Here is a 16,233-nt window from a genome sequence, read left to right on the forward strand (position 1 = left end):
CCGGATATCACAAACTGGTTTGTTTTGAACTCTCTCTCACAACAGACACGGAAGAGAAGACAATGCTGAATAAAATCGTAGTTTTTGCTATTTTTGGACCAAAATGTATTTTCGATGCTTCAAAAAGTTCCAACTGACCCTCTGATGTCACATGGACTACTTTGATGATGTTTTTCTTACCTTTCTGGACATGGACAGTAGACCGTACACAAAGCTTCAATGGAGGGACTGAGAACTCTCGGACTAAATAAAATAAAATTAAAATATCTTAAACTGTGTTCCAAAGATAAACGGACGTCTCACGGGTTTGGAACAACATAAGGGTAAGTTATTAGTTAAATAATTTTGATTATTGGGTGAACTAACCCTTTAAAGTGTGGCCAGAAATGGCCAAAGTGAAATGCATATGTGTGTGTGCCTGACATTATGTGTTGATGTGCCTGACTATGTGTTGTTGGGTCGCTGGTGGTGGAGGACTGTGCTTCTCCTCCTCCTACCCCCTTCTCGATCGCCAGCCAAATACAACCAACGCCTCAACCATTGCTCCACCTCCTGGTTCGTAGATTCTCTGCATCCAGGATTTCTCCGAATGGCTTCTAGAAACAAACAATTAAAAGATATCATGGCAGGTTTCAGAGTTTAAATAAGACCTTTTAAAGGCAAGTAAAGACAGGCAATGCCATTTAAAACTTAAATTTCATTTAGCCCTTTAAGTTAAGTCCCATTCTTCTGTTAAATTTGTGTGACAGACTTAAGGGAAAGGATAGCATAATTTGTTCATACAGTTTCTTTACCACTATAAAGTTAAACAGACCCAGACCTTACAAAAGAGAGGTATACATAGCCTGACAAGCCAGACTATATTATAATGTGTAGTCCAGCCACGAACGATAGACTAACACCTCTTTCACACATTCATGGTTATTTTGAAAAACAAAATACATTTATCTGCATTTATGTCCTTTGATAAAAACAAAGATTTGCCTCTAAAAACAGTGGCCACTACACTGGAGGAGAATTTATTCACCCTGTATTGAGGGGTGGCAGCTCATCAAAGTGACTACAAAGCTGGTAAATTAACCTTAAAATGTTGCCTGGTACATCTAACCAACACTTTTACCTGTAACAACATTTTTGACTTCTAGGCCCTGGAATGATGTTTTGCCATGGAGGCCTGTCCAATTGATTTTGCAGGCCAAGTCATTCTTAAGAAGCATCTTCATGACCCTCCACACAGTGTCCTTGAGGGTTACGCCCCCAGCAAGGCCCAGTGTCAGCACCTGGAAAACAAAAAAACAAAAACATTTTTTTGAAAATATTAATGTTCATTGCAGAGAAAGCAAAAAAAAAAAAAAAAAAAAAAAATCCTTCTACTAATGATAAAAGTAATTTATTACCAAGTCCTTTCTCTTCTCTGGGTTTGTCTTAATGTCGCGGTCCAGCGCCAAAAGAGACTCAGCATCCCTCAACGGCAGGAAACTTCCGTCCATGTGGTGTCCATGTGGTGTAGGTGTAGAGGAGAGATCCTGAACAATCCGCAGCAGATTTCTTTGCATATCACACATCACCTCCTGCTTGGCAATGATCTCTCGTAGTAATGCTGAAACCAGAACAAAACGGTTAATTCCTTGCCAGCTGTAACATAGAAATGAATTTTAAATGGAAATAGAGCATAAGGTCTCACCAGAGTGCAGGTCCATCTCAGAAGCAGCATGAGGGGCAAGATGGAATGGCTCAGGAGTTCCATGGTGGCGAGACGGCTGGGAGGAAAGATGGTAGGATGGCTCAGGAGTTCCATGGTGGCGAGACGGCTGGGAGGAAAGATGGTAGGATGGCTCAGGAGTTCCATGGTGGCGAGATGGCTGGGAGGGAAGATGGTAGGATGGCTCAGGAGTTCCATGGTGGCGAGATGGCTGGGAGGAAAGATGGTAGGATGGCTCAGGAGTTCCATGGTGGCGAGACGGCTGGGAGGGAAGATGGTAGGATGGCTCAGGAGTTCCATGGTGGCGAGACGGCTGGGAGGGAAGATGGTAGGATGGCTCAGGAGTTCCATGGTGGCGAGACGGCTGGGAGGGAAGATGGTAGGATGGCTCAGGAGTTCCACGGTGGCGAGACGGCTGGGAGAAAAGATGGTAGGATGGCTCAGGAGTTCCACGGTGGCGAGATGGCTGGGAGGAAAGATGGTAGGATGGCTCAGGAGTTCCATGGTGGCGAGATGGCTGGGAGGAAAGATGGTAGGATGGCTCAGGAGTTCCATGGTGGCGAGATGGCTGGGAGGAAAGATGGTAGGATGGCTCAGGAGTTCCATGGTGGCGAGATGGCTGGGAGAAAAGATGGTAGGATGGCTCAGGAGTTCCACGGTGGCGAGATGGCTGGGAGGAAAGATGGTAGGATGGCTCAGGAGTTCCATGGTGGCGAGATGGCTGGGAGGAAAGATGGTAGGATGGCTCAGGAGTTCCATGGTGGCGAGATGGCTGGGAGGAAAGATGGTAGGATGGCTCAGGAGTTCCATGGTGGCGAGATGGCTGGGAGGAAAGATGGTAGGATGGCTCAGGAGTTCCATGGTGGCGAGACGGCTGGGAGGGAAGATGGTAGGATGGCTCAGGAGTTCCATGGTGGCGAGACGGCTGGGAGGGAAGATGGTAGGATGGCTCAGGAGTTCCATGGTGGCGAGACGGCTGGGAGGGAAGATGGTAGGATGGCTCAGGAGTTCCACGGTGGCGAGACGGCTGGGAGAAAAGATGGTAGGATGGCTCAGGAGTTCCACGGTGGCGAGATGGCTGGGAGGAAAGATGGTAGGATGGCTCAGGAGTTCCATGGTGGCGAGATGGCTGGGAGGAAAGATGGTAGGATGGCTCAGGAGTTCCATGGTGGCGAGATGGCTGGGAGGAAAGATGGTAGGATGGCTCAGGAGTTCCATGGTGGCGAGATGGCTGGGAGGAAAGATGGTAGGATGGCTCAGGAGTTCCATGGTGGCGAGATGGCTGGGAGGAAAGATGGTAGGATGGCTCAGGAGTTCCAAGGCCGTGAAACGGCTGCAGAGAGGCAAGTTTACTAGCTGGAGGAGATATTTCATCTGATGAGGAAATGGCATCACGCAACAGTGACGGCAGAGGTGGAATGGAGGGGACCTTAGGGAGGACTGGTTTGCGCGTCACAGGCTCCTCATCAGACTACTCCTGACTCAAGAGGAAGCGCTGGTTTGGTCTTTGAAGAGAGAAAACTAAAATTATTTACAACCCTACAGCCGTGTAAGGCCCATTTACACTGCCTACTATGAAGAGACCCATCCATGAATAAAACTAAGGTTTTGAAGTAAATTAAATCCCACAGTTACGGTTTCTCACCAACTACCCCACATACTATTTTTTTCAGTGATACTTCTTACAGAAATTTGGCAAATTAAATGCTTAAATCTTTTTACATGCCTTAGTTTAAAGACAAACATTATGTAGACAAACTGAGCAAAATCTGAGTGCAAAACGTTCAGCAGATTTGCGACATACTTGGTTTTTCTTTTTTTTGGCCTCCCCTCCTCTGCTTCTGACTGGAGGTCTGTGTCATCTTCTGCCCTGCGAAGTTTCAACCTTGCCTCACTAAAGCTATCTGTCAAGAATGGGAACCAAGTGACTTTACCCAAGCCGGTATTGGTGTTGTGAGATAAGATCATGATTGTTATCTATTAAATCATTAGGTTCTTGTAATGTCTGCATCCCAGTGTCAAATTTACATTACAAAAAACTAATAAATACACTTAATGACACCAGTCATAAACATAAGTGTCATTAAAGTTCATGATGTGCATCATGCTAATAAGGCTTGCTCTTATGTTGACACTTTAAAATCAAGTGTTACAGTTACATTTAAATTTTAAGAAATACATAAAAAAGTGGCTTAATTGAGTCTTGAACCATGAACAATGGATTAAAGTGAACACTTACTTGCTTTGTAAAGAACCCTGATGTCATAACTTGTCCAGGTCTCCTTAGGCATCTCACAGTTCTTGATGGCCTTCAACATGGCATCGGGTTTGTAGTTAGGCCATTTACAGACCTCTCCTTCCACCCACACACCTGGCACCACCTCCACTTCATTTGTCTTAATGAAGCTCACTATGAAATACACTGAGGGATGGGGTTGGGGGCGGGGGGGAATTAAAAGTTATTTTTGATGTAAAAGGGGAATGACAACAAAACTGCCCTGTTCCCCATATGTCATCCTGAAATATTTGAATACGTCATTCAGCCTTGTACATTTTAAATCTGAAGACAAATTTGACACTACAAAAACTCCTACTTCTTTAGAATCAACTGGGTAATTAAAAAATGTCCCCATCTTTGCAAATTCACGGTAGATGATGTACTCCTGGCCTTTATAGACAATAATATTTTCCACCAAAGCAACAATCTGATTGATTCTAACACAATTGTCTCCTTCTGTAATTCTGATGTGCACACCATTCATTACCAGTTCTCTGAATTAAAGAACATCCCCTTCAAACAAGTCAGGTACAGGCCCATTTCTATGCTCTATATTTACTTGCGTTTTTGGCCACTTGACTTCAACGCTATGTTTTTGATTGTGAACTTCAGACACTCTACGGATCACCTGAGTTAGAGGGCTGTGTGGTTTCCTGATCATTTTTTTTAATGTACACAGGTAATTTTCAAATGGAAACCCAGAGATCACATCTAAATGACCATGAATCTTTACATCATCACTAAGATGAATCAACCCATGTATATTGTAGACAACAAACTCAGGACCATACAATTTACTAAAGTGCTCAACAAATGACACAAGTAACCCTTTCACAAACCCATTTAGAGCTGAACAAATGCGGGGATTGGCTAAAATCGAGATGGCAACTGATAGCAGCATGAAGTTGTTATACATTTCCTCAGGTAACACACCCCTAAATACAAGAGGACCGGTGTACAGAAGGAACTGCCTGAGTTCAGTTGCCTTCCACCTTAGTCTTTCTGCCAGACTCCTTGGCTTCCTAGCAAATTCAAATGGGACAAATGCCTTCAAACTTACCAGCTTTTCAGAGATCTCCTGCATGTCACGACCCGAACGACGACACCGAAGAGGGCCAGAACTGCCAAACCACAAATCTAAGAGCCTCCTCATTATTCCCAAACAAACCAAATGCATATAATCATGAGGAAACTGACTGACCATACCGATACCAGTTTCAAGTAGAGGGGAAACTGCTATGTGATGTTCCTCATCTGTGCCCCTCGCAAATGACTCATCAGTCCTATCAGGAGCACTTACCTCTGGGAATGTCATGCGGTGATTAGCATAAACACCTGGCTGTAAACACTTATCACATCCTGCATAACCTGAATGGCCTTTCACCTGTTTGATAAAGGCTCTAGCAGGAGCATCACAAATGACGGAACTTACCTTCAGAAACAAGGTTTTTGAGCCTATGACAAATCCCTCTCTCAGCATTGTCAATTCTTGAACAAGGGCACCAAGATAATCTTGCAACGAAGTGGGTTTAGTCTCACCACAGAACAAAGCAATTAACAGTGGCCTGCTGGAAACGTAATCTTTGTGACGCAACATGCCTAACACTGGCCAGAACTGAGTCGACGAGCTCTTAAACAGCGGCAATCCATCAAAATTAAGCTCTAACATGAAAACATTTCTATCTGGAAATTTGGACAACAAATACTCAAATGTTTTGCGAAACATGTTCAAAATACCAAAATAGAAAAACACCCCACCAGCCAACCTTTCCAGAGTGTACCTGGTTGCCGTTTTTAAAAGGGTTCTCCCGTCCTTTGGAAGAAAGGGGTGATGCACTCTAAGGATGCACAGAAGAGCAGACAATGCCACTAATGATACACCATACTCAACAGCCCAGTTAGACAGAGCAGTGGACAAGTCTAAAGGAGGAGAAATCTCATCATCCTCCTCATCATCTTCAAAGACCTCATCCTCACTCACGTCAGTGTCCACAACTTCACTAAAGTCACTACTTACCATCTCATTGTGCTCTACGACACCTGTGCAAAGACTTCTTTGTACCTCTAAAATTCTGTCATTTGTCCTTTTTATGGCTCGCTTGCGCATGTTACTCCACTGGGACCGCTCCATTGTGAACTGGGGAAAACCAAACACAAAACATTTGTTAATGCTACTGATTAAGAGAAAAGGGAGAAGAAAGCTCTATATGCATGTCTTGAACAGTGTATGTCTCAAGTAGTCTAGGCTGTACTGTAGGGTAAACCTTAGTCACATAATAAACAACTCCACTGCTCTTTTGATTTATTTGTATTGAAATTTGAAATCAAATCTTTCAAATTTCAATAAACATACGTTGATCAAGGCACACAGTGTTACACTAGCCAAATAAAACAGCTCCATTCAAAAATACTTAGAAAAGGTAATGAAAAATATTTCCTCGCGCGTGTTGCGTGAAAAATAGGCGTCAGTTCTATTTCTAGCATGCACGCGTTTTCCGCGCGGCTCGAAGCGCACCTGAGACGCGCGGCTCACGCAGGCAGTCTGCATGCTCTAACCTGTTAACATGGGAAACAGTTAACAGTTTAGAGCATACAGACCGCCTGCGTGAGACGCGCGTCTCAGGCGCGACTCGAGCCGCGCGGCAAACGCTTGCTTGCTAGAAATAGAACCGACGCCTATTTTTACCGCGACACGCGCGCGTGTTGGAAGCTTTTCCAGGCAAAATATAATAGGAAAATGTGTTGAAATGTCATTTTGTACACAAATACATATGCATTCCTGATATTTTGATATTTGAAAGTCTATAGGTTGACATAAATTCAGATATAAATGTAATAAAAAATAATAATAATTAATTATCGATTTTCAAATATTGCACCTGTCAAACATAATCTATTTCGCGGTCAATACTTTTGACGGTGTCCTTTATCAGTAGGCGTAGGTGTAGGTGTGTAAAAAAAAGTATATATTGTTGTAATGAAGACATGGTCTGTCAACGGTCTCCCTCTACAGCAGCAGCGCGCCAGCGCCGCGTCAGGCACGCTTCTGGTGTGTAAAGACACAGAATCCGCCACGCTTCTGGGACGCTTCACACACGCGGCGCTCACGCCACGCAGCCAGTGTGTCACCGGCCTGACACGCAGCAGAAACGCCACACAGCCAGTGTGACACACTGGCTGCGTGGCGTGAGCGCCGCGTGTGTGAAGCGTCCCAGAAGCGTGGCGGATTCTGTGTCTTTACACACCAGAAGCGTGCCTGACGCGGCGCTGGCGCGCTGCTACTGTAGAGGGAGACCGTTGACAGACCAGGCTCATGTCTTCATTACAACAATATGTACTTTTTTCTACACACCTACACCTACGCCTACTGATAAAGGACGAAATAGATTATGTTTGATAGGTGCAATATTTGAAAATCGTTAATTATTATATATATATTTTTTTTATTACATTTATATCTGAATTTATGTCAACCTATGGACTTTCAAATATCAGGAAATCATATGTATTTGTGTACAAAATGACATTTAAACACATTTTCCTATTATATTTAGCCTGGAAAAGCTTCCAACACGCGCGCGTGTCGCGGTAAAAATAGGCGTAGGTTCTATTTCTAGCAAGCAAGCGTTTGCCGCACGGCTCGAGCCGCGCCTGAGACGCGCGTCTCACGCAGGCGGTCTGTAAGCTCTAACCTGTTAACATGGGAGCCGAATTAAAAACAGACACGCCACGCGGCTGAGTATTGGGTGTGGTTTATGCATTTGATTTGCAAACTAAGCAATCATCGTGTCGATCGTCGCGTACCTTGCCGTGACCAAAGACGTGTGATAAGAAGCGCGACACTTTCGTCGCCCCCCTTCTCGCGTGAGAAGCTACGTGACGTCAAGCGCCTTGTCATTTTTAATATCTTTTTTTTTTTCCCATTTGTGTGTGTGATTTTGTCAAATGCCTTAAGTGCTGTAGTTAAGTGTTTTTTTTTTTTCCTTTTTTTTTTGTTGGGAGCAAAAAGAAAGAAAAACCTGCATGTTATAACAATTAGCTCCTCCAAATCCCCAAATATTTCATAATCTTCAGGATGCTGACGAAAATATGAGTAAAATTAAAATTAAACTGCAGTATATCTAATCAATGAACTTACAATGTTATTTAGAAGTGCACATGTAAAACAACAACCAGGAACAACCAATTCACAGCTTTCTTGTAAGCATCATATATAACTAATGGCACCAAGATAAGGACAGTATAAACCAAAAAGACAACATTTGTATAGGTTTAAGTGTTTTGTCCACCAGAAAACATAAATTGAAAAATGGCTTAATGCACTAATAGTTAAATCCAAAGGCAAAATTCGAAATTAACAATGGACCATGAGTAAACACTTCAATCATGTAATGTTTTAATAATTTAGTAGTTTAGAAATTATAATATTCTATAATATTCATATATAATTTATATATACACACATTACAATTTTTTTTAATGATTTCTCCAAAGTATCATTCATAAAACACAAACACATCAAATAGTTAACTCTATTGTCACAGTATGAACTCAAATAACACACAATTATCCATAAGCAAGCATTCAGTAGCATCTCAGGAAATTATGAACAGGAGCACAGGTGACTGCTTTAAAAATGCATCCTAGCACTGGAGAGAGAGCTGAAAGAATCACACAGTGTAGTACAGTATAGTTACAGTACTTTATTACAATTACAGTGTTTTGAATTTATCTCACTAGTGTGCACTGGGCATGTGCTTGTCTGCACTGTAAATTATAATGAGTAAACCTTATTTTAAAAAAAGCATGCAAACCGATTGCCTTGAAAAAACAAGTAAAGTGAAATAAGAATAGTAATTTGTACTAACAAAGGTTTATTTATAAGTTTTGTAAACGTGTAACTCAGAATTACTATTTTCAACAACTAAATTAAGTACATTATACTATGTACATATTTCAAACAACTCATTTAAATTTAGCTAAATCAAGTAACATTTCCTGCAACTTGGAATTTCTAAGTTGTATTTACTTGAACAGAAATCTAGTTTTGACCAATTGCCTTTAAAAAAAAAAGTTACCATTACTCTAGTAACTTAAATACTTCAAATATCTATTACAAATTCATGACAACAATGTTCTATTCTTCACACACATAATTACCCTAAATCAAATGTAGTGACAGTTCAAAGTTAAAGATGATATATTTTTTTCAATGTAGTTTTAACTCGTATTACAAAAATTTTGAAACAAAGCAAAAACAATCTGCTTTTAGTTATGTTAAACAATGGAGGTAGCAGTACAATGATTTTAAATACGGCATTGAGTTGGCCACACAAGTTGCCAATGTTTTTTTTTCTGTCCCAAGTCAAGCATCATATTGTAGGTTTTCTTCACAGTATCAGGGTAACCCACATGTAGTGATGCAAGCGTAGCACATGGTGGTCGGGAAGCAGGAGGCAGACCCTGGAGACTATTCTTTGCAGTACTACCCTGAACAATGATGGCAGAAGACACTGGGTCAAGATTTGGAGAAGTACTTCATCGTCAGTGATAGTCAGCAAGCCAACAGATACTAGTGCCCAGACTGCATCAGCATCAGACACCTGTATAAAACCAAATAAAAACAATATTAGCATGGAAATGTGGATGATCAGTTTTCAGTGTTTTCTGTCTTGCCTACACTGCCATAACATTGGGTTAGTTCACCCAAACTTGAAATTCATGTCATCATTTACTCACCCATGACTTTAAGTTATTTTCAGAACACAAATAAAGACATTTTCAGTGAAATAAATTTCTGTCCTTTAACTGAATTGTCTATTTACCCAAAATATTAGACACTTGATCATATAGCAATTACGTCTCTTTCAAAGATTTGAGCCTCTTTTCCACTGTCAGGCCAAACCATTCTTAATTCTCAATGCTTAACCATTCCATTCTGTGCTAATACGGATATGGTTTAATTTTTCACTGTTGGGCTGTTAACAGAGCTCTTTTGAATGCAACATAAATGTGTCAGTCGTTGCCTTAGTAATGCAATAGTTAAGATATCGAACCTGATGTAAAAAGCACCCACGTTACGAAAGATTAAATATTACTTTTAATTTTAATATTACCTAGTTTACTTAACTCAAATAGCATGTTGCCCAGCTGCAGAGAAACTGGTGGCTAGGCAAAAACAAATGACCAACCCTGAGCAGTGACTACCATCTAGGCTTTCTACAGCACGTTCAGTGTGTTCAGCTAAGAGTTCTGGATCAAGAACAGTTCACCAGTCCATGCCTAACAGAGTTCAAGTGGAAATATAACTGAAACTGCTCCTTACAATTCATTGAACAGTTTGGCCCAAAAAGTAGATTAATCGGCTCCATTCAAATGGATTGATTTGATGGTTTCTTGGGTGTCAGAGATTTGGGTTAAATGTCTTCATTCGTGTCAGGAAGATGCACAGTTTTTTATGGAATAGATTGACAGGAGGGAGATTAAATGGCACATTTTTCATTTTTGATTGAACTAGGTATGTAATCAACATTAATCTTTATAAAGGTATCTCAGTAATATACCAGCAAATACACAGGCATTTTTTTTCTAAAATGGTGTTACTAACTATGAGAACTTACCAAGCAGGTTAGTTGTAGAAGTATCCGGGGTGATCATGAATTAAAACAGGTAGGCCTCAGATGGGTGTGTAGTTCTGTCAAATCTTTTCTAAGTGTCAATAAAGAAGTCATTGAAGTCAATAAGCGCTGTTTATTTTAAATATTATTAATAAATATAATAAAACTATTAAACATTTAAGGTAGCATCATACATTTTATGGGTTCTAGGATGTGAAGTGTCCTCTTAGATATGTGAAAAGAAACACAGTTACAAATACGGAAATATGGTTACAGGTATTCTGGAACTGCAATAAATTATTTGAAATTGCAAATAAAACATAGCACATGATTGAGTCAAAAACTGCTCTACTGCTGTTGAAATATCTCACCTTTGTTATACTGAGACCGGTGATCACAAGACCGCTGCTCAGAGAAGACAGCTGACACAAGCTTTTTTCCTAAATATGAAAAATAATTCTTCATATAAAATCAAGTTCCACTAATGTTGTGAATTGTAGAACAAGGACACATTCATTTCTTGATATTTGCATTTTTAACAATAGAAATACATTTTCTATACATCTCTATTTGAGGCATCAGTAATAAAACCAATTCAAAGGCAGCATTTCTTCTGTTACAGTACTCTGTGTTTTTAACACAGCAAAGAATTAATTACTGCAAAATAACGAGCTCATTCAGTTTAAACCTTTTAGTCTGGTTACGCAATGACTATGATTGTATTAAAATGATGAAAATACATTTGTAAACTGAAAAATGACTTTAACCTACAAAGTGGCCAAAGCCTCACAGTGTTATAAAATTATAGAGGACATTTTGCAAACGATTACTGTCAACAATTAATACTATAAGTGGCACATAAAGATCATACTGACGACTTCTTGCATGTTCTTGAATTGTTTCTCGGAATTTACATGCTTTCATTTTTAACTAGTAAAACATTTTTCAATTTGAGAAATGAAATAAAAAAAAAAGTCTTTAAAAGTTTTTACCTTTACCCAAATGTGCCACAAGTTGTGTATTTCTATAGTTTTTGTTCTAATAGCAGAATAGCAAAGATCGTTGCTCCCTGTTGCTAACACTGGTGCTGACAAGGAGCACATGTTAGTCAGTTCAAATTAGCAGCACACAGAAAGATACATCCACACACTATTTTTTAACTTACCTTATTATTATTGTGTAGAAGGAATCAATCATTCTTTGTCCAGAGGTGAAATGTAAACAGTCTTTCTACTTTTTAGTTTAAGCAAATTCGACGCAGCTTCAAAACTTTGCTTGCTGTGCATGCTCACCGTCCTTATTTCTTCTTCTGTTGTTTTGTTCCTGTTGCACATTAGCGCACTGCTGCCTCTCACTGGTGAATTAATGTCATCGGTTTTGTTGTAGCTACTTGAATATTTTGAGAAAGAATTACTCATTGCAGCATGTTGTTCTATTCGCCTTAAAATTAGCAAATTGTGTAACTTAATACAACCTAGTAAGTATAACAACTAAGTAAAGATAACTTATTATATTTAAGGAAGCTAAACAATTGTAGTGTGTGTATTTGTACTTTAGGTTTTGTCATCTGAGGCCAAAGTTTGATATTGATAGATCATGTAAGGGTTTTTGACTGGAGAATTTGATTTTGACATAGAAGTTTGCACAAGTTTGTGGCCTAATGGTTAGAGACTTGGACTACTTACAAGACGGTATCTGGTTCAAGTCTCGGTGCTGGCAGGAGTTGTAGGTGGGAGTGAGTGAATGAACAGCACTCTCTTCCACCCTCAATACCCATGGACTGAACTCAATACCCTGGCACTGAACCCCCAGTTGCTCCCCAGCGCTGGATCTGTAGCTGCCCACTGCTCTGGTTGTGTGTTCACTTCTCACTGCTGTGTGTGTGCACTTGGATGGGTTAAATGCAGAGCAGCAGTTCCGAGGATGGGTTACTTGGTAAATGTCAGGACTTTCACTTTCAAAAAGGCCTAATCCATATAATTTGGCTCTCTCTAGTGGACAAAATGTATATCACAGCTTTTAGTCTCAGGTTATGTCATCACATAGGGTCTAGGCTTTGATAATAAAATAAACTGCATGACATAGTTTTTTTTTTTGCGCTCATTATACTTTTCAAGCAATAGCACCTGAAAATCAATTTTAAATCATGTAAGTCTAATCAGTGACTAACATGGAGTGTCCAAATATATTCACAGTTACATCTTAAATAAAATAATACAATAGTAATATAGGCTAATTTTAATCTGAGCACATATGAACTTACACGTCTCTAAAGAAAAAAACGATCACTTTACATTAGACCTCATTTCTGAAAACTAGATAATTGTATGATCAGCAGATGTCTATTATTTTACAGTTCAGTTCATGTCATAAAGCGGCTTATTACAAGAGCAGTTTCTTGTAGGCTACTCTACATGTTCAAATTAATAGCCTATATATTGATAATTAATTAATACGTTTATATATGCCTATTTGAAATTTTTTTAAACTGTTTTGACACATTTTCATTTTCAAGTATTATGTCTATTAAAATAAGTCGGTACTATATAGTAGCCTACTTTTGTGTTGATGTCTACTGAAGCCTTATGATCACAGGGAGTCTGTCATAGCGAGTCAGTTCCGGACATATATGCAAAAAACTACGTACCAACAATAAACGTCTTTTTTTACGCTTTTTATGCTTAATTTAGTGAGATAATTTGGTAACTGCATATGAATCAATTATATTTTCCTCTTCAATATTTGCAGCACGAAATAAACATTACTATTTGAATGAATGTTGAAAAAAAACTGGGAGTTTCCTAAAAGCTTCGTAAGCCTAAGAAGTTCATAAAAACGATCATACTACTGATCTTAATATCACGGTCTGTTTCCCAAAAGCATCGTAACTTAAGTAGCACTTGAAAATCATCGATCTACGGGTGCTCTGGAGTAATGGTTAAGCCCTAAGTGTATTTAAGAAAACAGATTTATGCGGTCACCTGCAGGACAATCAGCAGATTACACCTTTAACTTGATTCAAGCGAAATGTGATTATATTTACATTTACATTATTCATTTAGCAGACGCTTTTATCCAAAGCAACTTACAAACGAGGACAGTGGAAGCAATCAAAAACAACAAAAGAGCAATGATAAGTACTATAACTCAGTTAGGTTAAAAAAGTATAGCTACGTAGCATAGGTTTTTAAATGATATAATAAATAAAAAGAAGTGTTAGAGGTAGTGTTAGAGGTCTTTATATCTTTATACATACATACATACATACATATAATTGCATAATACATGAAAAGATAAGATGGAAGAGATGGATTTTAAGACGATTCTTGAAGATGGCTAAGGACTCAGCTGCTGGGATTGAGTTGAGCAGGTCATTCCACCAGAAGGGAACATTTAATTTAAAAGTCGTAAAAGTGACTTTGTGTGTCTTTGGGATGAACAATCAAGCGACGTTCACTTGCAGAACGCAAGCTTCTAGAGGCACATAAGTCTGAAGCAACAAATTTAGGTAAATGGGTGCAGAGCCAGTGGTAGTTTTGTAGGCAAACATCAATGCCTTCAATTTCATGTGGGCAGCAATTTGAAGCCAGTGCAAATTGATAAACAGAGGTGTGACGTGTATTCTTTTCGGCTCATTAAAAATTATAATTATAAGGATTTGATTATGCTTTATTGTACACTTTATGACTCGTTTTCTTTATTTTTTTATACATTTAGAAATTAATTAATTAAAAGGGGGAGGAAAAAATAGAAGCACATCTAAATTAAATGACTGAAAATAATAATAAAAAAAACGAATAAAATAAATAATGTGGGAAATGCTTCAAAGACTGGGGGGGGGGGGACTTGCTGAAGTTCATAAAACCAATAACGTCTCTCTCTCTCTCTCTCTCTCTCTCTCTCTCTCTCTCTATACTGTATATAAAGTACATTATATATGATTATGTAAAGTATAATACACTATAATATAATATAATAGTGTACTGTATTATAATTAATTATAATTATTATATCCAAGTTGTCTGTCTGGAACGCAGCATTAGGTTAACATCAATAAGCAATCGTGCACTACTGTTACGAGCCATTCTAAGGTGAGATTTCAGCACTTGACAAACGGATAGCAACTCCTAAGTAACACTTAAAGCACGGCTACGTGAGATTGCTTTACGTGCATATTTGGGAAATGCACGTGAAACAATAACGAACGATCGTAAAATACTCGTAGAAAACGCTCTTAAGCGATAAGATCAATCGTTAACGGGAAACCCGGCCCAGAACAGTTTAATACAAACGAATGTCTCGTGAATCGATCAGAGTTAGTTAAAAAAAGTTAAAAGAATGATGGATGCCACAGACTTTTTTTTACTTCACAATATAACATACTTTTATTATCGTAAGCTTGACTTTATTCTTAAATTATGACGTTAATCTTATTTATTCAGTTATTTTTGAACGTGGCACAAAATGCTGCCTTAGGCTGCTGAATGAAAACACAATTTTGGCACAGCGAAAAAAAAAACGAAAAATGTAAAACCAGTGGCGATATATTTGTATTATTTATTAATAAAATAATGTCTTCAGAGTCAATGTTGCAAAAATGAATTTGACGAACCTGACTTGCCATCTCCTCATTGTACATGCCTTTATAGAGAAATGCATCTTTAGAATTACATGATGAAAGAGATTTTGTTTTCGATTTGAATTATTACGTTTTAAAATAGTAATTTAAAACGCAAAAAGCATTCTATAGATATATTTATCATGTCGGTGAAGCGCTCCTGCTAAAGACCAAGAAGAAATCGCATCCTGTTTGTTTTCCTTATTTTACAAAAGCATAAGGTTTTGTTGATATTGTGAGTGCACACATATACAAGTAGACCCTTTGGAGTTCCAAATGATGCATACTCTTATCTTTATGAGCAAAAATGACGGCGCATTTTTTATTTTTTACTGTCATTAAAACAAAAAAGCAAGCTGGCTCCTCCATGTCCTGCAAAGCGCTCACTCTCCGCACAAACGATTGGATATGCACCTGTGCTAATTTTCCTAAGTTAAATGTTTAAATTAATAGGCCTACTGTGAAATGCATGAAGTGTAGGCCTATTATGTCTGTTTATTTTAGGCAAGTCTTGTTGGTTTGAGAAGGATAAATTGATCAAACATATAATGCTCAACTTACTGTCTGAACGAGCTGCAGCTTGCTCGTTCCTTTAAAAATCAAAAACTCGAATTTACCGCAAAATTTTCCAAACATATTTCAAAATTAACTTAATAAAGAAACAAATAGAAATGACAACTTTTCTATTAAAAATCAAAAGTGAACTATTTTAATAGCTGTGTAATAGGGAAGAGAGAGAGACAAAAGTCACTGTATCCAGTCGACTTGGGCAAAGAATTCACACAAGCTGTTGGATAAAGGCCGGGCCCATTCATGGCTCTATTCGTTCCCTTGTTTTAATTAGAAGTTCTCCCCCAGCTATGTCCCAAAACTGCCAGGGCTCATATGCACCTGCATATCCTGGACCTAGACTATTCCACTGAGGAGACAGATGTGTACTTTAGGTGCTGTTATCATGATTATTACCTTAAAGCCTTACATAGAGCAAAATAGGGCAACGCCAAATTATTATTAATGT

The 16,233-nt window shown here is 39.0% G+C and overlaps 2 protein-coding genes and 1 long non-coding RNA gene across 5 annotated transcripts; all 3 read right to left on the reverse strand.

The window, feature by feature from the left end:
* Positions 1-355: 355 nt before the first annotated feature.
* LOC113101955 (extensin-like) lies at positions 356-4,020 on the reverse strand. Its single transcript, XM_026265711.1, has 5 exons — positions 3,946-4,020; positions 1,685-3,173; positions 1,398-1,600; positions 1,121-1,280; positions 356-596 (listed from the first exon to the last, which is right to left on the reverse strand). Exons 1-5 carry the CDS (start codon positions 4,018-4,020, stop codon positions 445-447), a joined length of 2,079 nt encoding a protein of 692 aa, XP_026121496.1. The 3' UTR covers positions 356-444.
* Positions 3,091-6,111, reverse strand: LOC113101958 (uncharacterized). Its single transcript, XM_026265712.1, has 3 exons — positions 3,942-6,111; positions 3,507-3,606; positions 3,091-3,207 (listed from the first exon to the last, which is right to left on the reverse strand). The coding sequence occupies exon 1, from the start codon at positions 6,109-6,111 to the stop codon at positions 4,480-4,482; it is 1,632 nt and encodes a 543-aa protein (XP_026121497.1). The 3' UTR covers positions 3,091-3,207; positions 3,507-3,606; positions 3,942-4,479.
* A 2,552-nt stretch (positions 6,112-8,663) lies between these two features.
* On the reverse strand, positions 8,664-11,992 carry LOC113101957 (uncharacterized). Of its 3 annotated transcripts, none has more exons than XR_003290529.1 (5): positions 11,763-11,992; positions 10,969-11,037; positions 10,792-10,822; positions 10,601-10,688; positions 8,664-9,583 (listed from the first exon to the last, which is right to left on the reverse strand). It is a non-coding gene; the product is annotated as an uncharacterized LOC113101957 (long non-coding RNA). The 3 variants fall into 3 exon arrangements; XR_003290530.1 differs by lacking the exon at positions 11,763-11,992 and adding an exon at positions 11,590-11,608; XR_003290528.1 differs by lacking the exons at positions 10,969-11,037; positions 11,763-11,992 and having other exon boundaries at positions 10,792-10,947.
* Positions 11,993-16,233: the final 4,241 nt, after the last annotated feature.

This window comes from Carassius auratus, unplaced genomic scaffold, assembly GCF_003368295.1.
Source record: "Carassius auratus strain Wakin unplaced genomic scaffold, ASM336829v1 scaf_tig00217667, whole genome shotgun sequence".
In the NCBI taxonomy this organism is placed as follows: domain Eukaryota; kingdom Metazoa; phylum Chordata; class Actinopteri; order Cypriniformes; family Cyprinidae; genus Carassius; species Carassius auratus.

What these genes read in the sequence shown, in the direction of transcription:
- LOC113101955 (XM_026265711.1), bottom strand. Translation starts at nt 4,020, where the DNA reads ATGTTGAAGGCCATCAAGAACTGTGAGATGCCTAAGGAGACCTGGACA. An exon ending in TGAGATGGACCTGCACTCTG is followed by an intron (nt 1,601 to 1,684) that starts GTGAGACCTTAT and finishes TTCTGGTTTCAG; the next exon opens with CATTACTACGAGAGATCATT. An exon ending in AGTCAAAAATGTTGTTACAG is followed by an intron (nt 597 to 1,120) that starts GTAAAAGTGTTG and finishes GTTTGTTTCTAG; the next exon opens with AAGCCATTCGGAGAAATCCT.
- LOC113101958 (XM_026265712.1), bottom strand. Translation starts at nt 6,111, where the DNA reads ATGGAGCGGTCCCAGTGGAGTAACATGCGCAAGCGAGCCATAAAAAGG.